We start from the raw sequence: 14,680 nt of genomic DNA, 5'->3' as shown, positions 1-14,680 counted from the left end.
AGGTACTTGAAACAACTGATACTTTTAATATAAGTGAAGAGTAGCTGTGTCAGTTCAGTACAAGTCTGTAGTGCAAACAAAAGTTGTCCTTGGAAGAACAGTAAGTTTTGTAAACTTAGTTTCAGTTGTCATACCAACAGTTTACTGTTCAAAGGAAAACCAACAACAACAAACAGTTAACATAACTAGTGTGCCTTAGAGTTTATCAAACTGCATAAAACATACAAAAATATTTCTCTGAATGCATAGACTTACTGTTATTATTACAGTCAGATCATGATTAAAGTTTTAGTCTTACCACATTAACTGTTATTCGTTGTGGAAACTAGAGCAAATAAAGCTTTTTTTAAACCAGCAAATAAAGCTTTTTTAAAACCAGCTGCTCCAATAGCTGAATGTTTAGTAATTAGCAGAGGCAATCTTTACACCGATTTCCTAAACAAAAGAACTGAAAAGAAATTAGGTACTCTTAATTTTGAGCTATTTAACTACTGCTGTTTTTCAAGCAGTTATTGCACATAATCTGAACTAGCTTTAGCTTCCAAGCTATGCTGAAAAGACAAATATGCAGTTGTTAAAACAAAACCTCCTTTCCTGTCCTACAGGAAGAACAAAGCGGGAGCCATGGTTGGGAAATTTTACTTTATACTGTGTCACAGTCTTGAGCTTACCAGGACTTGAATTGGGCTTTAAACTAGTCCAGTTCCTGGAGAGAGAAGAGCCAGGCTTGAGAATGGGGGCTAGCAGAATTTTGAGTGATAAGATGAACATGGAGCCAAGGGTAAAGGATGGTAATTATTTTGAATACACTAAGCAAGAAGAACTTGGTGAAATCCCGAACCCAGAGGCAGGTGTCTCTGCTGGTGGCAGAAGGGGCTGCCATGGGTGCTTTTACTGACCTGGCTTGGAGGAGCCACTTCAAGGATAAAGCAGCTGTGCTGCAGGAAGCTCAGGCAGGGGGCAGCCATGCTGCTCCTACCAGAACACGTTGATTGTACTATTTATAGTCTGAATGTCAACACTACAGTCAGATCAGCAACACCACACACTGCATCGGCTGTGCGTAAACTCTGCTCTAATGTAGCTTAATAAAGCAGAGATGGAAGGAAAATCCATACTGAGTGGGGAGGAGTGGGGAAGCAGCTCATATCCAGAAAAAAGTGATGACTCACCCCTCCACCGGCCCCAGTACCCAATTAAGGTTTTTGGTGCAAAGGTCATCATTGTAGTTTTTGGTACAAAAGAAAACAAAAAGCCTCTTAAGGTGTAACTTTGGGGCATGCCAGGTTAACAGGAAAAAATTCAGGCTGTTAATACTCCAGCAATACTGCCACTTAAATACTTTGTTTGGACTGAAAAGGAGTGACTTAGGGTGTGGTTTAATGCTGACTTTTGCCATTCATAAAACCACAGATGGATATTTTCATTACTGACATGCGTAAATGAAAGTTAAGCAGTCAGTAGCTTAACCAGAGTCCGTTGGGTTTTGTGGGTTTTTTTCACCAAAAAAATGCAGTTGAAAGCACCTGGAGGTATTCAGCCCTTCTGGTACTCACCTCGCTAAAACGCTGGATGCTGTGTAGAAGCCATAGTAGACCGTGCGACATGCAGAGTTACAGGTTGGTTGTTTCCTGGTGGTGTATGTTTCCAGTTCAGTACGGCTCATCAAGGGCACAGTACGTGCCTTACTGTTGTGCTTCTCCTGCTCCTCACACAGCAGGAACTAACCACACGCCCTGGAACTGGTCTGTGAGGGTGGGCCACGAACAAGTTACCTGACTTTACTGACGTCTGGTGCGAATAACACATAGTCTCCTTGTCGCTGGGGAAAACAAACAAAACCACGGACACAGATTTGTGTTCCTCTGCCCTAGCTCTTTTGAAAGGGCACCTTAACTTGCTTTACGACTTAAATGCTCCTTAATTAAGAGGGGCTTCCATCTATTTTTTGTGGAGGTGGAGGGATGCCATCACTTAAGTTACAGTATTCTCATACAGGAAAGAAACAAAACATTGAAATGTGGACACTCTTGCTCCACTTAACTTTCAGCCCAGTGAAAGTTTTTCTCCTGTCACTTCAGAGCACTACCTATTTCTAGCCCCAGTAGGCACCACAACACATCCTGGTAAACCTTTGTGAAAAGGAAACAGATTAAGGACTTCTCAGTTACACGATTTTAAGAGAGCAACTGTTCATTTTATGCCAAATACTCTCTGATATTTAACTTAATCAGGAAGTTTAAAAAAAACCACGTAAACACACACACACAAATTCCTGAATCTTTTTTTCCATGACTTTCCATACTTGGTCAAAGAGTGGGAGTACTCAAAATACTTTTTGTATCAATAATTAAGTCTCCTGCCCTCTGTTGACAAATACAACCAATGAACTTCACTGAAAGACATTGGAAGCTTGTGATTTTAGTAGACAAATGAGGTATCCCTTATCAGAATACAGTATCAAGTAAAAAAATAAAAGCAAAGGGGATATTAAATATAAAAGATAAACTATTAGTTAAAATAGTAACCCTAACAATAACTTAAGGTTTTATACACGCTTAATTCACTGCCTTCAGAAGGCAGCAGCATATAATGAGCAGGTTTTCATACTCTAGATGCATCTGGAAGAGTCAGTAGGTCAGCTTTGATGCTCTGCTGTTGTAGCACGGTCTCTCAGTCAGGGCTGATGCAGCATTTCTGAAAGGAGAGCCGTCACTTTTCACAAGAACCAGCTCCAGCTCTTGGAAGTCCTGAAGTCTGGCAACATCCTTGTCCTTTTATAGAACAGACAGAACTACGTGTTACTTCTAAACATATCTGGTCTTACTTTGTAAATCTTTATAATAACAGCTAAAGGAAGCACAAACTAGAATTCCAGGGAGGTCACACCCAATGATAGGAATAAATAATGAAAGAAAAAAATCCTACCAGTATACACTCCTTCTGTCAAAGCATGTTGTGGTTTCTGTTCTCCTTGAACAGCACATTTTTGTCTCCTGGAACATCAGTATGATTTGACCGTGTTTGTGCGTGTCACTTAACTGAGAGCTGTGACCAAATGTGCTTCATTTACAGACCTCCAGAATAGGTATATTTGGAACAGAAGAGCATGTTCATTTGTTAATGGCACATCTTTAAATTATTCACATGCCAATTTGTGGGTTTCTTTCCCCTATTTGTTCTTTTTAAGCAAGCAACCAGTGCAGTAGTCCAAGGCAATTATGTTAAAAGCATACTAATGCACTGTTTCTGAGACATTTTTTAAAAAGTCAAGCTGTAATAGTTTCATGTGCTTTAGGAGCTGAAATACTCTGCCTGTTTTGACAAGAATATTTTTTAAGTTATGACGAAGTTTTAAGGAGTCCAACATCCTTTTGAATTCATGAGCTTATGTCAGTTTTGCTGGTCATTTCACAGAAATGCCTCCTCTCTTGCCTGCAAAGTCAAATTAATCTCTGATGTCAGTTCTTACCTTTCTTACTAGCGTATTAGGTAATTTTCTGATCTTCTCCACTTGTTCTGGATTAACGCCCAATTCACAGCAACTCACTCTCAGCAGATCTTGATAGGTCAGTTCTTGTCTGTCCAGTTCAATTTCAATGAAGTCATTGTCTCTGAGGTTCTGCACTCTCACCTTAAGCACAAGTTCTGATTGAAAAAAAGATTAAAAAGTTTTTTTCCTCAAAAAAAATCCAACCCAAACCTAACACTACAGTATTTACCATTATCTTTCAAATTCAGGTTTTATAATGCAATGTCTATTATTTCACTGAGAAATACTGTGCAGTTAATGGAAGCCTCCATTTCAAGAGCAAGAAATACACCGGGGAACCATGTTTACAGTGTTAAAAATCTGATCCATCCAGACACAAAGTCAAGTTATTACCAAACTACCAGAGATGCGTTTGATGCTATACAACATATTGCAGAATGTGAATTTTTATGCTGCTTGGACTGATCTTTCCATCGGTTCACAGATTATTACCATGTTTAAAATACAGTGTAACAGTTGTTTTACTTAGCAGAGCAGAAAAAAAGTTCTGGGTACTTTTGGCCAAGGAATTCAGCATTTCTGCCTCTGTTGCACACAAGTCTGAAAATGGAATGATTCTTTAAATTCATCTTTCCCCCAGTAACAAAAACATGGAACAGAGTATAACAGAAGGACGGGAAATGAGATGTCATTACCTTGCATGTTATATGGGAAAGTTCCAGTAAAGAAAAAGGGCTGAAACGTTGGCGTGGGACCAGTAGGAGAACTGTCGGTGTGCAGAGGTGCAGCCTGCGCGGATGCTACCGGAGAGAACAGCCCCCTGCTGTGCTGCGCCGGCTGCCAAACGGGGCCGTTCCGCACCTCGGGCTCGTTCCGCACCTCGGGCTCGGCGCGCTCCGGCACGGCGATGGTCGCTGACGGGGCAGGCAGCTGTTCCGCAGCGGCTAGTGCAGGAAAATCATCTTCGCTGGTGCACGATGTGGGCGTGCGTGTGCTTTCAACCTGAGTCGCCGATGAGCAAGGACTAGTTTCACACTGGGAAGCAGGAGAGGTGGAAGCACTTTCATTCTGGGATTCTGCCAAGCTGCATGGAATGCTTTCTTCGGTGTAAGCGTAAGGGAACGGTGGGCTGGCCAAGTAGTTTGGAACAATTGGCAAATTTAGATCCTTCACTCCTTGACATTCAGTTTCTTCCTCTATTAATGGAGTTCAGAAAGGGGGGTAGGGGATGGAGAGAGAAAAAAAGCCACCATGTTACTGGATAGACCTTTCTCATTTTGAATATAGTTAGTTTTCCTGTTGCGTCCTAAAACTACATCCCATTCTGAGGTAATCAGAGGGTGATACTGATTTATCATAAGCATGTAATACCTGCAAGGCAAGTAGCTGTAAAATGAAAGAAAAGTCTCCAAATTTCTACAATGTATTGTGGTTTTTAAAAGCAAAGTGGGGAAAAAAATAACCATTGCAAGATACGTCATTTCTAGCAGTGTTGTTCCAGCGTTTTCAAAGGAACTGACTGACTAGTAGTTCTTTGCTAAATGTAATTTTGTAATGCTTTTAGTAACAGTGCTGTAAAGAGTTTATTATGACCCATGCCAACAAATTAAACAGAGTGTTTCTTCGAGTGAGCATTTGATACAATACCCAAGCCAACTCTTCTGTTGCTTAAAAGTACTGCAGTAAATGACATTTTTGCCTGGCTGAGGATTACAGGACACTGATACTAATGTCGAAGGAGTTCAGAAAGATGTGCTCAATAGCACTGCACTCCCAGAATAAAAACCATTTAGGAGAATGTGTGATAGGTGTTTATTCCCCAGGAAACGCATGAAAGCTTGGCAGACAGAGAAATAAAGCAGTCATGAGCAGAGTTCATTCACACACCCTTGAGATGGTGTAGAATGCAAGTCGTTTGCCATGAGCTAAGTCCAACAGCTGAGCACTTTGCCCAAAACAAAACCAAAATGCTTATGCAAAGGACATGCCACTCCTTCAGCTGTGGCTTGGAACCTCAGTCATGATTTGGCTGCAACTTCATTTAAGATAACCATGCACTGTTGACGTAAGAGTGTACTATTGTAGAGAGCAATTTAAATGCAATTAGGAGAAGACAGAACATCAACATTCCCAAAGGTGAAGCACTTCAAAATTTTAATCTGGCAAACGGTACCAAGATGCTGATGGAAACAGGCACTGGCAGCATTCCGGGGTGTCACATCTGACTAGGTTTGCTGTGTGTATGAGAAGTGCATGACACAATTATGGGCCAAAAATTAATCACGCTACAAGTCACAGTATAACAAAATGTTCAGAAGCCATAACTTCTGAAATGATGCAGGTGTTTTGAGTGGATTTGTAACTTTTCTTATGGTCAGACAACAGTCAAATGGTACAACTGTGAAAGCCTGCATTTGCAGCCTGCATGCTAGGTTCTGCTTAATGAGCAAACAGGACTGCAGTGGCACATTTCCCGAAGTATCTGCTTTTCAATCTCTCAGTGACACAGCTCAGAATAAAAGGCCTCCCCACCTGAAATCCCCCAGTCCATTGGTCTGAGTATGAATTACAGAGCTGTCTCATGAGATACAATAGTCCCAGCCAAAGTTTTGCCAATCCACCACCTCAGATAAAAGCACTAAAAATGCTTCAGACCAAGAATTCTAGATAACTTTTAAGATGGGAACGGTACCTCCCAAAATCTTCCGGATGCCTGGTTTCGAAGTTAACTCTGCAGCCAGCTCTCCTTTAGCAGTGAGGATCTGCTTATCGGCACCAGCATCCAGCAGGCAGGACACCACCTGCGCGTGGTTCCGCTTACAGGCCCAGTGCAAACAGGTCCTGCGGGGGAAGGAAGCGGAGTTGTGCCACCAGCCCCGGCGCCATCGCCCCAGCTCCATCGCCCCGGCTCCTGCTCACGCGCCCATCCTAACTCGCCTGAGTTGCACGTCGAGTGACAACAACTGGGAATAAAGTTTCCTTCACTGCATCACTTTTTTAGGGGGAAGGCCCTCCTTGGCCTTCCTACAGCGTAAACGCTGATTGTCCTCTGCTGTTGGTGGACATGAGCTACTTGAGCAGAGGTCCTCGAGCCAACAAAACCCACAGTGCCAGGTGGAAGGAGGATGGCGGCCTTTATTATGATCCTCCTTAGCAGTAAATCTCAAAGCCTCTCGAGATAAGCATTTCCTTTTCTGTAAACGGGAAACCCACGGAGAGCTGCATCCCCAAAGCCGCTCTCTCCCGCCTCTCCCGAGGGGAGCCCCGAGCCTGCCCGCCCTGCCGAACACCCCCGCGGGGCGAGGGCAGCCGCCTCCCCAGCGGGAGCCGGGCCCGGCAGCCGCCCGCGCTCGGGGCCCGCCGCGGGCACCGGCAGCCCGACCCACCGCCCGACCCGCCCGGGGAGGCGCGCGGCCCGTCCGCCCCTCACCAGCCGTTGATCTCGTTGCGGGAGTTGATGTCCGCCCCCGCGCTCAGCAGCCGCCGCACCTCCTCCACGTCTCCCAGCGCCGCCGCCTCCCTTAGCCGCTCCTCGAGCTCCCGCGCCTCCGCCGCGCCGCTCATCGCCGGTGCCGGGGCGCGCCAGACAGGGCCCCCCGCGCCTCGGCCCGCTGCTGCAGCCCCACCTCGGGCCGCCGCAGCCCGTCAGAAGGCGGCGAGGGGCCGGCGGGCCGGGCAGCCTCCTCAGCGCCGCGCCGCCGGGCCCTCCCCGCCCCGCCGCCCGCCGCCCCGGCCCTTCGCTCCAGCGGGCGCCCTGGCGGCCGCCGCCATCTTGTGCCCGGGCCGGGGCGGGGTGTGCGCCGCGCGCGGGCTGCGCTTCCCGAGGGGAATGCCCGGGGAAGAGGGAAAAAGCTGCGGTTCCAAATCGCCCACCCAGCGGGGGCGCGTCAACGTGGCTTTGCCCTCCTTGGGGCGTTTTTAACCGGCTGAGCTGCCCCCCGGGCTCCTGCCTGCGCGCCCCGGGGCCGCCCCGGGCGGGGACCCCGGACGGGTTCCGAAGGCGCGGGCCGGGAGCGACACGTGCCAGGGCTGTCCCTGGGCACCCCCGGCACCCCCATTCCCAGCCCTTGCCTCTCCGGCGAGTTGCTCACGCTCTTAATTAAACGCTGTGGTGTGCGGTGGAGAGCCCTTTTTTAACTCCAGGGTTCCACTTTTGGCATCAGTGCCTGCCGCTAATGAGAAATCGGCACTAAGCAGGGCGGTTTTTCATCGCGTCTCTTTTATCGCTTACTTTTCTTATTAGCGACATTATTTTTAACCTGCTGTTTAATTTAGGACTTGGGTTGCCATGTTCCTGCCATGGCAGTTGCTGCAATTATGTGAAGACTATTCCTGCAGCATTTAACGTCCAAACAGTTCCCAAATATCTATCAATATAAATGGAGCTTCAAAATGCGGAAAAAGAGGAACAATCATCTTCATTCTAATCAGTCGGGAGAGGCTGTGGCACACAGGTTAGACCTTTCTGAGTGCCCAGCATCCCTGCAAACCACCCTCCGGAACGCAGGAGGGGCACGCACAGAGAGCGGTGGCATTTGTAACTGGCATGACAAAGGTTACACGGTGACTCAGTAGCATTTTTTTAACACCGGATCACATGCCGTTGATCTCACGCAAGAGAATGCCAACAGGCTGAGCAAAAATTTTGCCCAGCTTGTACCAAAAGACACGACCAACTGTAGGAGCAACAGTTCGATTTAGAGAAGGGTTTGCAAACAAGATTTAACCCTCTTCTACTCACAATTAGTAATAACTGCAAATGCAGACCTCAGAGACCTCCAAGTCCAACCTTCAGCTGCTGTCACTTAGATCTTTTTATTTTAACTCACTTCTTTTTTTGGTAAAAGTTGTCTTAAACGATCACACTTCTTAACCCCATGAGCTCTTTTGTCTATTTCAGCATCCGTGGCATAAAGCTGTAAAACAAAGACAAGACACAAATGTGGAGACGTGGCAATACACTCTGGGAAGCAGAAGGCTCTCTTGCACTCCCTGAAAGCTTTAAGCAATCCTAGTTTATAAAATCCAATAGGATAAAGTGGCAAAATAGCCTTTTCCAAAGTCACATGCAACCTCTCTCAAACTGATGGGGAAAAGCTGTTCAGGAGATGAGTGCAGGAGCAGGCCTAAAAAACCAGACCCGAGTTGATGAGTAAAACTGCACTGTGCCACTAGATGTCACGGCGGAACAGCAAGAGAAGCCGCGCTGTGGCTTTGCACTTCCTGCTGTAACTGTAAAATGCCTTTAAATTTGTCTCGGCACATCCATAGTGCCTCCATACGGCTTCGATCCTGCGGATTTCAAAGCTCCGCGTAGTGCAAAGGGACATTATGCAATGTTTCAGCAACAAGCGCAGGGAAGCCCAGCACAGTGAGCTGATTTCTTTAGGGTTATGGGGCCTTTTTTGTCCTCTTTTTTGTTTTCTCTACTTGAGCTCCTCTCCCAAGGCCACACCAGGGCTTTTAAGGACTCGACACACTGCGATGGTCTCTCTCACGCTCTCTGGGGATGAGTATCCTACTCTCTCGTGTTTGTGCCAAGCCCTGTTAAATGGAACTCGGGTTCACCATTGCTTAGTTACACAGTGTACTGCTCCGAGGTGTCATAAGATTTCCTCCCACAAGAAAGACTGTGTGGAAGAGGATTAGCGGCGAGTTCCCTTGATTCAAAACTCCTCACTGCTGCCATGAGCCTTCCAGCTCCTGCCTCGTGCGTGGAGCCTCAGCCCCCCTTGCAGGCACTGCCCCCCGCCCCGTTTGTCCCCACCAGTGTTGCACACACCAAAACCGAGCAAAGCCAAGACCTTGTTCTTTCCCTGCTCCTCCCCTCCCCTTTCCCACATGGCAGCTGGGTTTGTGCCCGCGCTTGGTGCCTGTACCTGTGCAGGGCACACCGCACGCATCTCCCTGCCAAGAGCAGCAGGGGCTGCACGGATCCGGCGGCCCAGAGGCAGGTGCCGGCAGAGAGCTGGCCATCGCCTTTGGAAGCTGCTGGGAATCGCACCCGCTGCCGCACGCAAAAGCGAGCAGTCGCTTCGCTTCCCAAACCCTTCCCTTTGCCTGCTAAAAGCCCTTGGCCTTCGGCAGCAACACGCTGAGCTCTGAGCCGCAGGGAGAGCGCTTGTGCCTGGAGCCCAGATCAGTGATGTTTGGTTTTCTTTGTGATCTACAGGTGCACAGTGCTCCCTGCGCGTTCACCGCTCCACAGGGAGCCGTACCCACCAGCCTCGGGTGCAGCCCTGGCAGCCAGCGGGCACGGGTGGGAGCGCCGGGGCATGCCCGGCAGTGCACAGCCAGCGCCTGGCTGTGACGTGCTTGGGCATCCTGCGGCTGCTTGGAGGAACCACAGGGGAGAATTGGGCCCTTCTTTGTCCTCAGAGCAAGTTTTCCAGATTTTATTGGTTTGGGTTTAATATCTGTCTTTTTGCAAGCTTCTGACTGTGACTGAACCTCTGGATTGGTTCTTTTCTCCTTTTTTGGAGAAACCATGGTCTGCCTGTTTGGTCTTTGCTTCTGTGGGTTTTTTAAGGCTTAGGAAGTTTTTCACTCTCTTTGCATTTCAGGTTTTATTCCCCAACTCCTTTAACTGAATTCTCAGTCATTTAAAATTATTATTAAACATTTTTTTAAAGGATTAATTAATTCCCAGTTACTCAGTGATACAGCTGTACAGTTGTATTTGAAACACCCAGTCCTCACCCAACCCACCAAAATAATGTTTCTGGCAATTTCAACCAACCCTACAGTTGTGAGAGGGTATTCAGAAACCTTAAATGTTATACTTAATGTGCATACACACATGGATAGGGATTTAAAGCTGTTATGGCATTAAGGCTCCGGGAAATGGCAGGCCTGGTGGAGACTAAAGACGGAATGAATTAAAAATCAAGCCCAATATTCACCTAGTTTTAAATTAATTTATGCTGCTTACTTTGGGCCTTTCACTGAGTGTTTGAATGCAGAGGAGATGGTCTCAGAGGGAGAAGTCAAAGTCACACGGGACAAGCAGTTTCTACTATACCAGTTTTTGTGCTGGCCCCATGGAAGTCCCTGTGGGAGGGTTTGTAGGTGAATTAGGCTAAATTCGAAGCTCCACGTTATCAAGTCTGAGCCTGCGTCACCCAATGCTCACTTCATGCCCATGGGAAGAAACAGGCAGCACAGAGGCTGATTCATCTCATACTGGGACAGGTGTCTAAGAATAGCACAGACAAATCATCCTCTGGAGATGCCTATTGTGTTCTACCTACTGTCGAAGGAGCCAAAGGTAATGAGTTTGAACCCAATAATTTCCAGCTGTCTAGTGGCAGGAAGATGAGCACCTGAGACAGGGTGGCTAGGGCCCTTCCTTTAGTTTCTCTATTCTTGATGAGATAAATAAATCCTTCCAATGAATTGCAAAGTTGCAGGAAACTCATTGATCACCTTTCTTTTGACCTTAAATCATGGCTCTTTTCACCAAATCGCTGAGCAGCAACGCTGAGAGCTGGGATTTAGGCTGGGTCTTAGCCACCTGGAGCATCCCTGAATCACAGTGCAACCAGCTATCCCATGGATTTTTCAGCCCTGTTGAGGGCTCAAGGGGAAGCTGAATGCCTAAGAAAGAGATTTTTTAGGCAGTGTGAGCACACACGCATGCACACAGATGCACGCGCCTGCAGCATGGAGTGAAATTTGATGGGGGGGTTGGCAAATGGCATTGATATTTGGGGGACTGGTTATCTGCAGGAAAAGGATCTGCTCAGGCAGCCAGATCCCTTTAGAAATCAGGCATGGTGTGTGGTTGATTTTTTTTTTTTTCATTTGTTAATTTAACATTGTACCTATTTGTAGGACAAATAAATCATTTCTGAACAAACAAGTCAGGGAACTGGAACCTGAGGGAGGTGGTACATCAGCTCAGGGACTCATGGTTAAGAAGTCCAATAGATTTTGATAACAACTGGAAATTGTTCAGTGGATTAGTATCTAAAGCCAGTTTGGCTTCAAGTAATGAGAAGCCTGAGCTGCAGTGCCGTGGATCCAAACTTCTCCCCCTGAGGGTTATTGTTGCTTGTGTTGCGGTTGTGGGTAGGGTCCCCAGTCGTGCGCCTGGTCCCCTCTGAACTAAGAGATGTCCTAACCCAGACCACTGAGCAGATGAGGGACCACCTTTGCTTTTTCTGCAGACATCTGGTGCATTCCTCTCTGCCTGTGTCTGTAGTCCCTCACTTTCGTCTCCCAAGTCATGAAACATCTGGGGGACATGGGGCAAAGGTATGTAGTTGCCTGACTCCTGCATAGGGCCATGTCCTATCTAGGTGTTCAGAGCCAAAACGCTTCTTTGGATCTTGTCTCAGTTCATCTCCCACAGGAGCTGACTCGTGTGGAAAGTGCACGTGGTGTTAACAAGATGACAGAGGTGGTTCACCTGCATTCCTTAGAAAAAAATTGTTTTGCTAAGGCAAGGTCTGCATCATTTGTTTCTGCAGGGCTTTTTTTTTTTCTTTAGAAGAAGCTGGCTCTGTGCAGGAGACCAGATCAAGGTGTCTGGATTCTCCTTAGGTTGTGTTTTGGCCATCAAGGAGAAAGCCACAAAAGCAAATCATAACCGGTTACACGTAAGGGCTATGCCCTCTGCACTCTTCGTGGTCCTGAGACATGGCCAGTCAATTAGAAACACTCCACTGGCTTGGACGGGCTTTCGACCACACGCTAAACAATTCAACAGAGCAATTAGCAAAGCTGTAACTAAAAAGGTCTCCATGGAGATTGACAGCATCACCTCCCAGCTGGTACATTCTCTGCCTCCTATTCTAAATTTGTTCTCGCTGTCTTCCTGGCTCTAATCCATAAGGTTAGCTAAATCTTCCAACATTTGTGACACATCAGAGCAGTGGAGAGAAGGACAAAGGCAGCTGGGAGGGCGCAGAGGAAGAAATAACCCGGTGCCTTAAGGAAAGCAACAGAAACTGTTCAGACACATGTAGTCGGAGTTTGGAGAATGGGATTAGGCTGAACAGCACCTCTGCCTGCCTGTCACTTGCAAATTCTTGCTAATACTTTAGGAGCTTATTGGAGGTCAGCACCAAACACCCAAACAGACTAATCTGTATTATAGACACATAATCAAAGTCACAAGGTTTTACATAATATATATTGGTGACACAAGAAGTGTTTGTTCGAATCATTTTGTCACCAAGATTAGTGGCCATGAAAGCCTCTACTGTGCACTAACCTGGTTTTCTATGGCCGTGGGTACGCCAGGTTCCGCAGAGAAATCGGGAAGGAGCTGAGAAAGTACAAACCAAGTGTATGTTCTGAAACAGTAACAGTACTAGGTTTCTAGCCAGGGCAAAGTTAAAAAAAAGTATGTGTGTGTGTGAGCTAGAAAGGGTTGTGCTTAAGCTGCAGCTTAAGACACGGAAACAAATGGTGGTAGATACAATTTTTGCACTCGTCATTTTTTTCAGACAGTTTTGGGGTTGCAGCAAGTCACGCCTCACACTCACACATCGCTTCTGCGGCAATGGCAAGAAGTAGGGGTTTAAAAGACAAACTGATGTCATTTGACCCACTTGTGAGCTTTGTGTTCCCCTTCGGAGAGGTGGGAGCTGTGGCACAGGGAGAATTAAGTGGTTTAGGCTCGCAGAGCGAGTCAGTGGCAGAAACAGGAACGGGTCCTGTGCAGGTAACAATTCCGTATTGACAAATCTGATTGATTTTAAAAGGAAATTAGCTCATGGAAATGTTTGGAAGCGTGTGGAAGTGTCTGATTTTCCACCCTGCAGAGCTTTGTAACTGCACTGTTGTAGAAACACACAAGAAGTATCTACCCAGAGAGGTGGTAGATGCCCTATCCCTGGAAACACTCACGGTAAAATTACAAAAGAAGAAACACAAAAGATAAATGACTTCAAGACCATTTTCTCTGTGATGGGAAGAGACAAAGTCACAGCTCATGCCATGGGTTGCAGAGATAATGTAAAGGTTTTCCAGGCACATAGGCCGCCTTGTTGTCATGGCTGATGCACAGCAAAGACAAAGGTTTTGTGAGGGTACCCCAGATCCTCCTGTCCCACTGCAGGAGTTCACCCCACCAAACCAAAGTACCTAATTAGGAATCCCATTGCCTTAAACTTCCCGATAGTCAACGAGGAGAGAGCAAAAGCGATGACAGCCAGACATCTGCAGAAGAGAAATCAGAACTTGGGAGGGCTGAATTGTCCTCTAGATTTGCCACAATTCACATGCTCCTACCATGTGAACCCTGGGCTAAAATCACTCCGGCAGCTTTTACAGGACTCCTGAAAGCTCCTTTGTGGAAGCAGAGCTGACTGAACTGGCCTTCAGGTCACGAAAAATCAAGCGCTGGGTGGGATTTCCAAGAGCGTTTGGCTGTAACCTCACCCCGCTCCCCTTTGAAGTCAGCAGAATATTTACCATCGACTTCAATCGGGGAGAAATCAGGCCATTACAGAGCGCGTTGGAAACGCTCGCCTCTAACGATGCTCCGGTTCCTTTGTACCTCCCTGCTCAAAGGCAGCCTGCTGCGTCTATCATTAAAACACAATCCTGGCAACTGGGTAGACAGTGCAATGAACCCAACGCGCAGGCCCTGGAGGCACAGGAAAATTGTAACGATTAAACCACGTGAATCTCTTCACCATTACCTACAATCGCTCTGCCGGCCACCATCACGTCAGGCAATCAAGGACTCGTTAGCTTCAAAACTGCCATGGAAAAGAAGGTGCTGCATCTCAGTGAACCCTGCGACGACGTAGGCTGCAGGTGGACTCTTCATGCTGCAAACAATAAAAGATCAAAATAAAAATGTACGTTCAATTAGCTGAAATCAGAAAGAGCTACAATGAAAAAAAGGCCATTAAATGCAGACAAACATCCCGTTGGCAGGGCAGGCAGGACTGGCTGGCTATTCTAAAGATCAATGGAAGTGGATCATCACAGCTTTGCAGACATCACTCACACATCTAGCCTGGGATCAGATCTGCTGCGGACTGAATGCCAGGAGAGGGGCACCCTGTTTACACCAGATCTGCATTTAGTCTCCTTTGGGCATTTCAAGTAACGGCGTCAGCCGCCCAGAAGAGATTTACTCTTTCTGATGGCCATCATCGAGGTTCAAGCAGTGCAGACCAGATGATGTCTTGCATCTGGTGGCTACAGAGTACACAGAGCAAGTGGAAA

The 14,680-nt window shown here is 46.9% G+C and overlaps 1 protein-coding gene across 3 annotated transcripts; it reads right to left on the bottom strand.

Moving 5' to 3' along the window:
* Positions 1–3: 3 nt before the first annotated feature.
* On the bottom strand, positions 4–7,057 carry LOC104375065 (ankyrin repeat domain-containing protein 40). 3 transcript variants are annotated; one of them, XM_086624157.1, is made up of 6 exons: positions 6,924–7,057; positions 6,186–6,334; positions 4,189–4,689; positions 3,473–3,648; positions 2,611–2,774; positions 4–2,132 (listed from the first exon to the last, which is right to left on the bottom strand). In XM_086624157.1, exons 1-5 carry the CDS (start codon positions 7,055–7,057, stop codon positions 2,631–2,633), a joined length of 1,104 nt encoding a protein of 367 aa, XP_086480283.1. In that variant the 3' UTR covers positions 4–2,132; positions 2,611–2,630. The 3 variants fall into 3 exon arrangements, with proteins under 3 accessions (XP_086480283.1, XP_086480284.1, XP_086480282.1); XM_086624158.1 differs by having other exon boundaries at positions 4–2,774; positions 4,189–4,687; positions 6,181–6,334; XM_086624156.1 differs by having other exon boundaries at positions 4–2,774.
* Positions 7,058–14,680: the final 7,623 nt, after the last annotated feature.

This window comes from Tauraco erythrolophus, chromosome 20 (assembly GCF_009769465.1).
Source record: "Tauraco erythrolophus isolate bTauEry1 chromosome 20, bTauEry1.pri, whole genome shotgun sequence".
In the NCBI taxonomy this organism is placed as follows: Eukaryota; Metazoa; Chordata; class Aves; order Musophagiformes; family Musophagidae; genus Tauraco; species Tauraco erythrolophus.
The sequence above is the reverse complement of the archived record's forward strand: the minus strand, read 5'-3'. Positions and strand labels throughout refer to the sequence as shown.

Bases quoted from the DNA above. Each gene is read 5' to 3' on its own strand.
- LOC104375065 (XM_086624158.1), bottom strand. From the start codon at position 7,057: ATGAGCGGCGCGGCGGAGGCGCGGGAGCTCGAGGAGCGGCTAAGGGAG. The intron at 6,335-6,923 runs GTGAGGGGCGGA...CTTCCCCCGCAG, and splicing joins CGCAACGAGATCAACGGCTG to GACCTGTTTGCACTGGGCCT. The intron at 2,775-3,472 runs GTAAGAACTGAC...GTTCTATAAAAG, and splicing joins CTAATACGCTAGTAAGAAAG to GACAAGGATGTTGCCAGACT.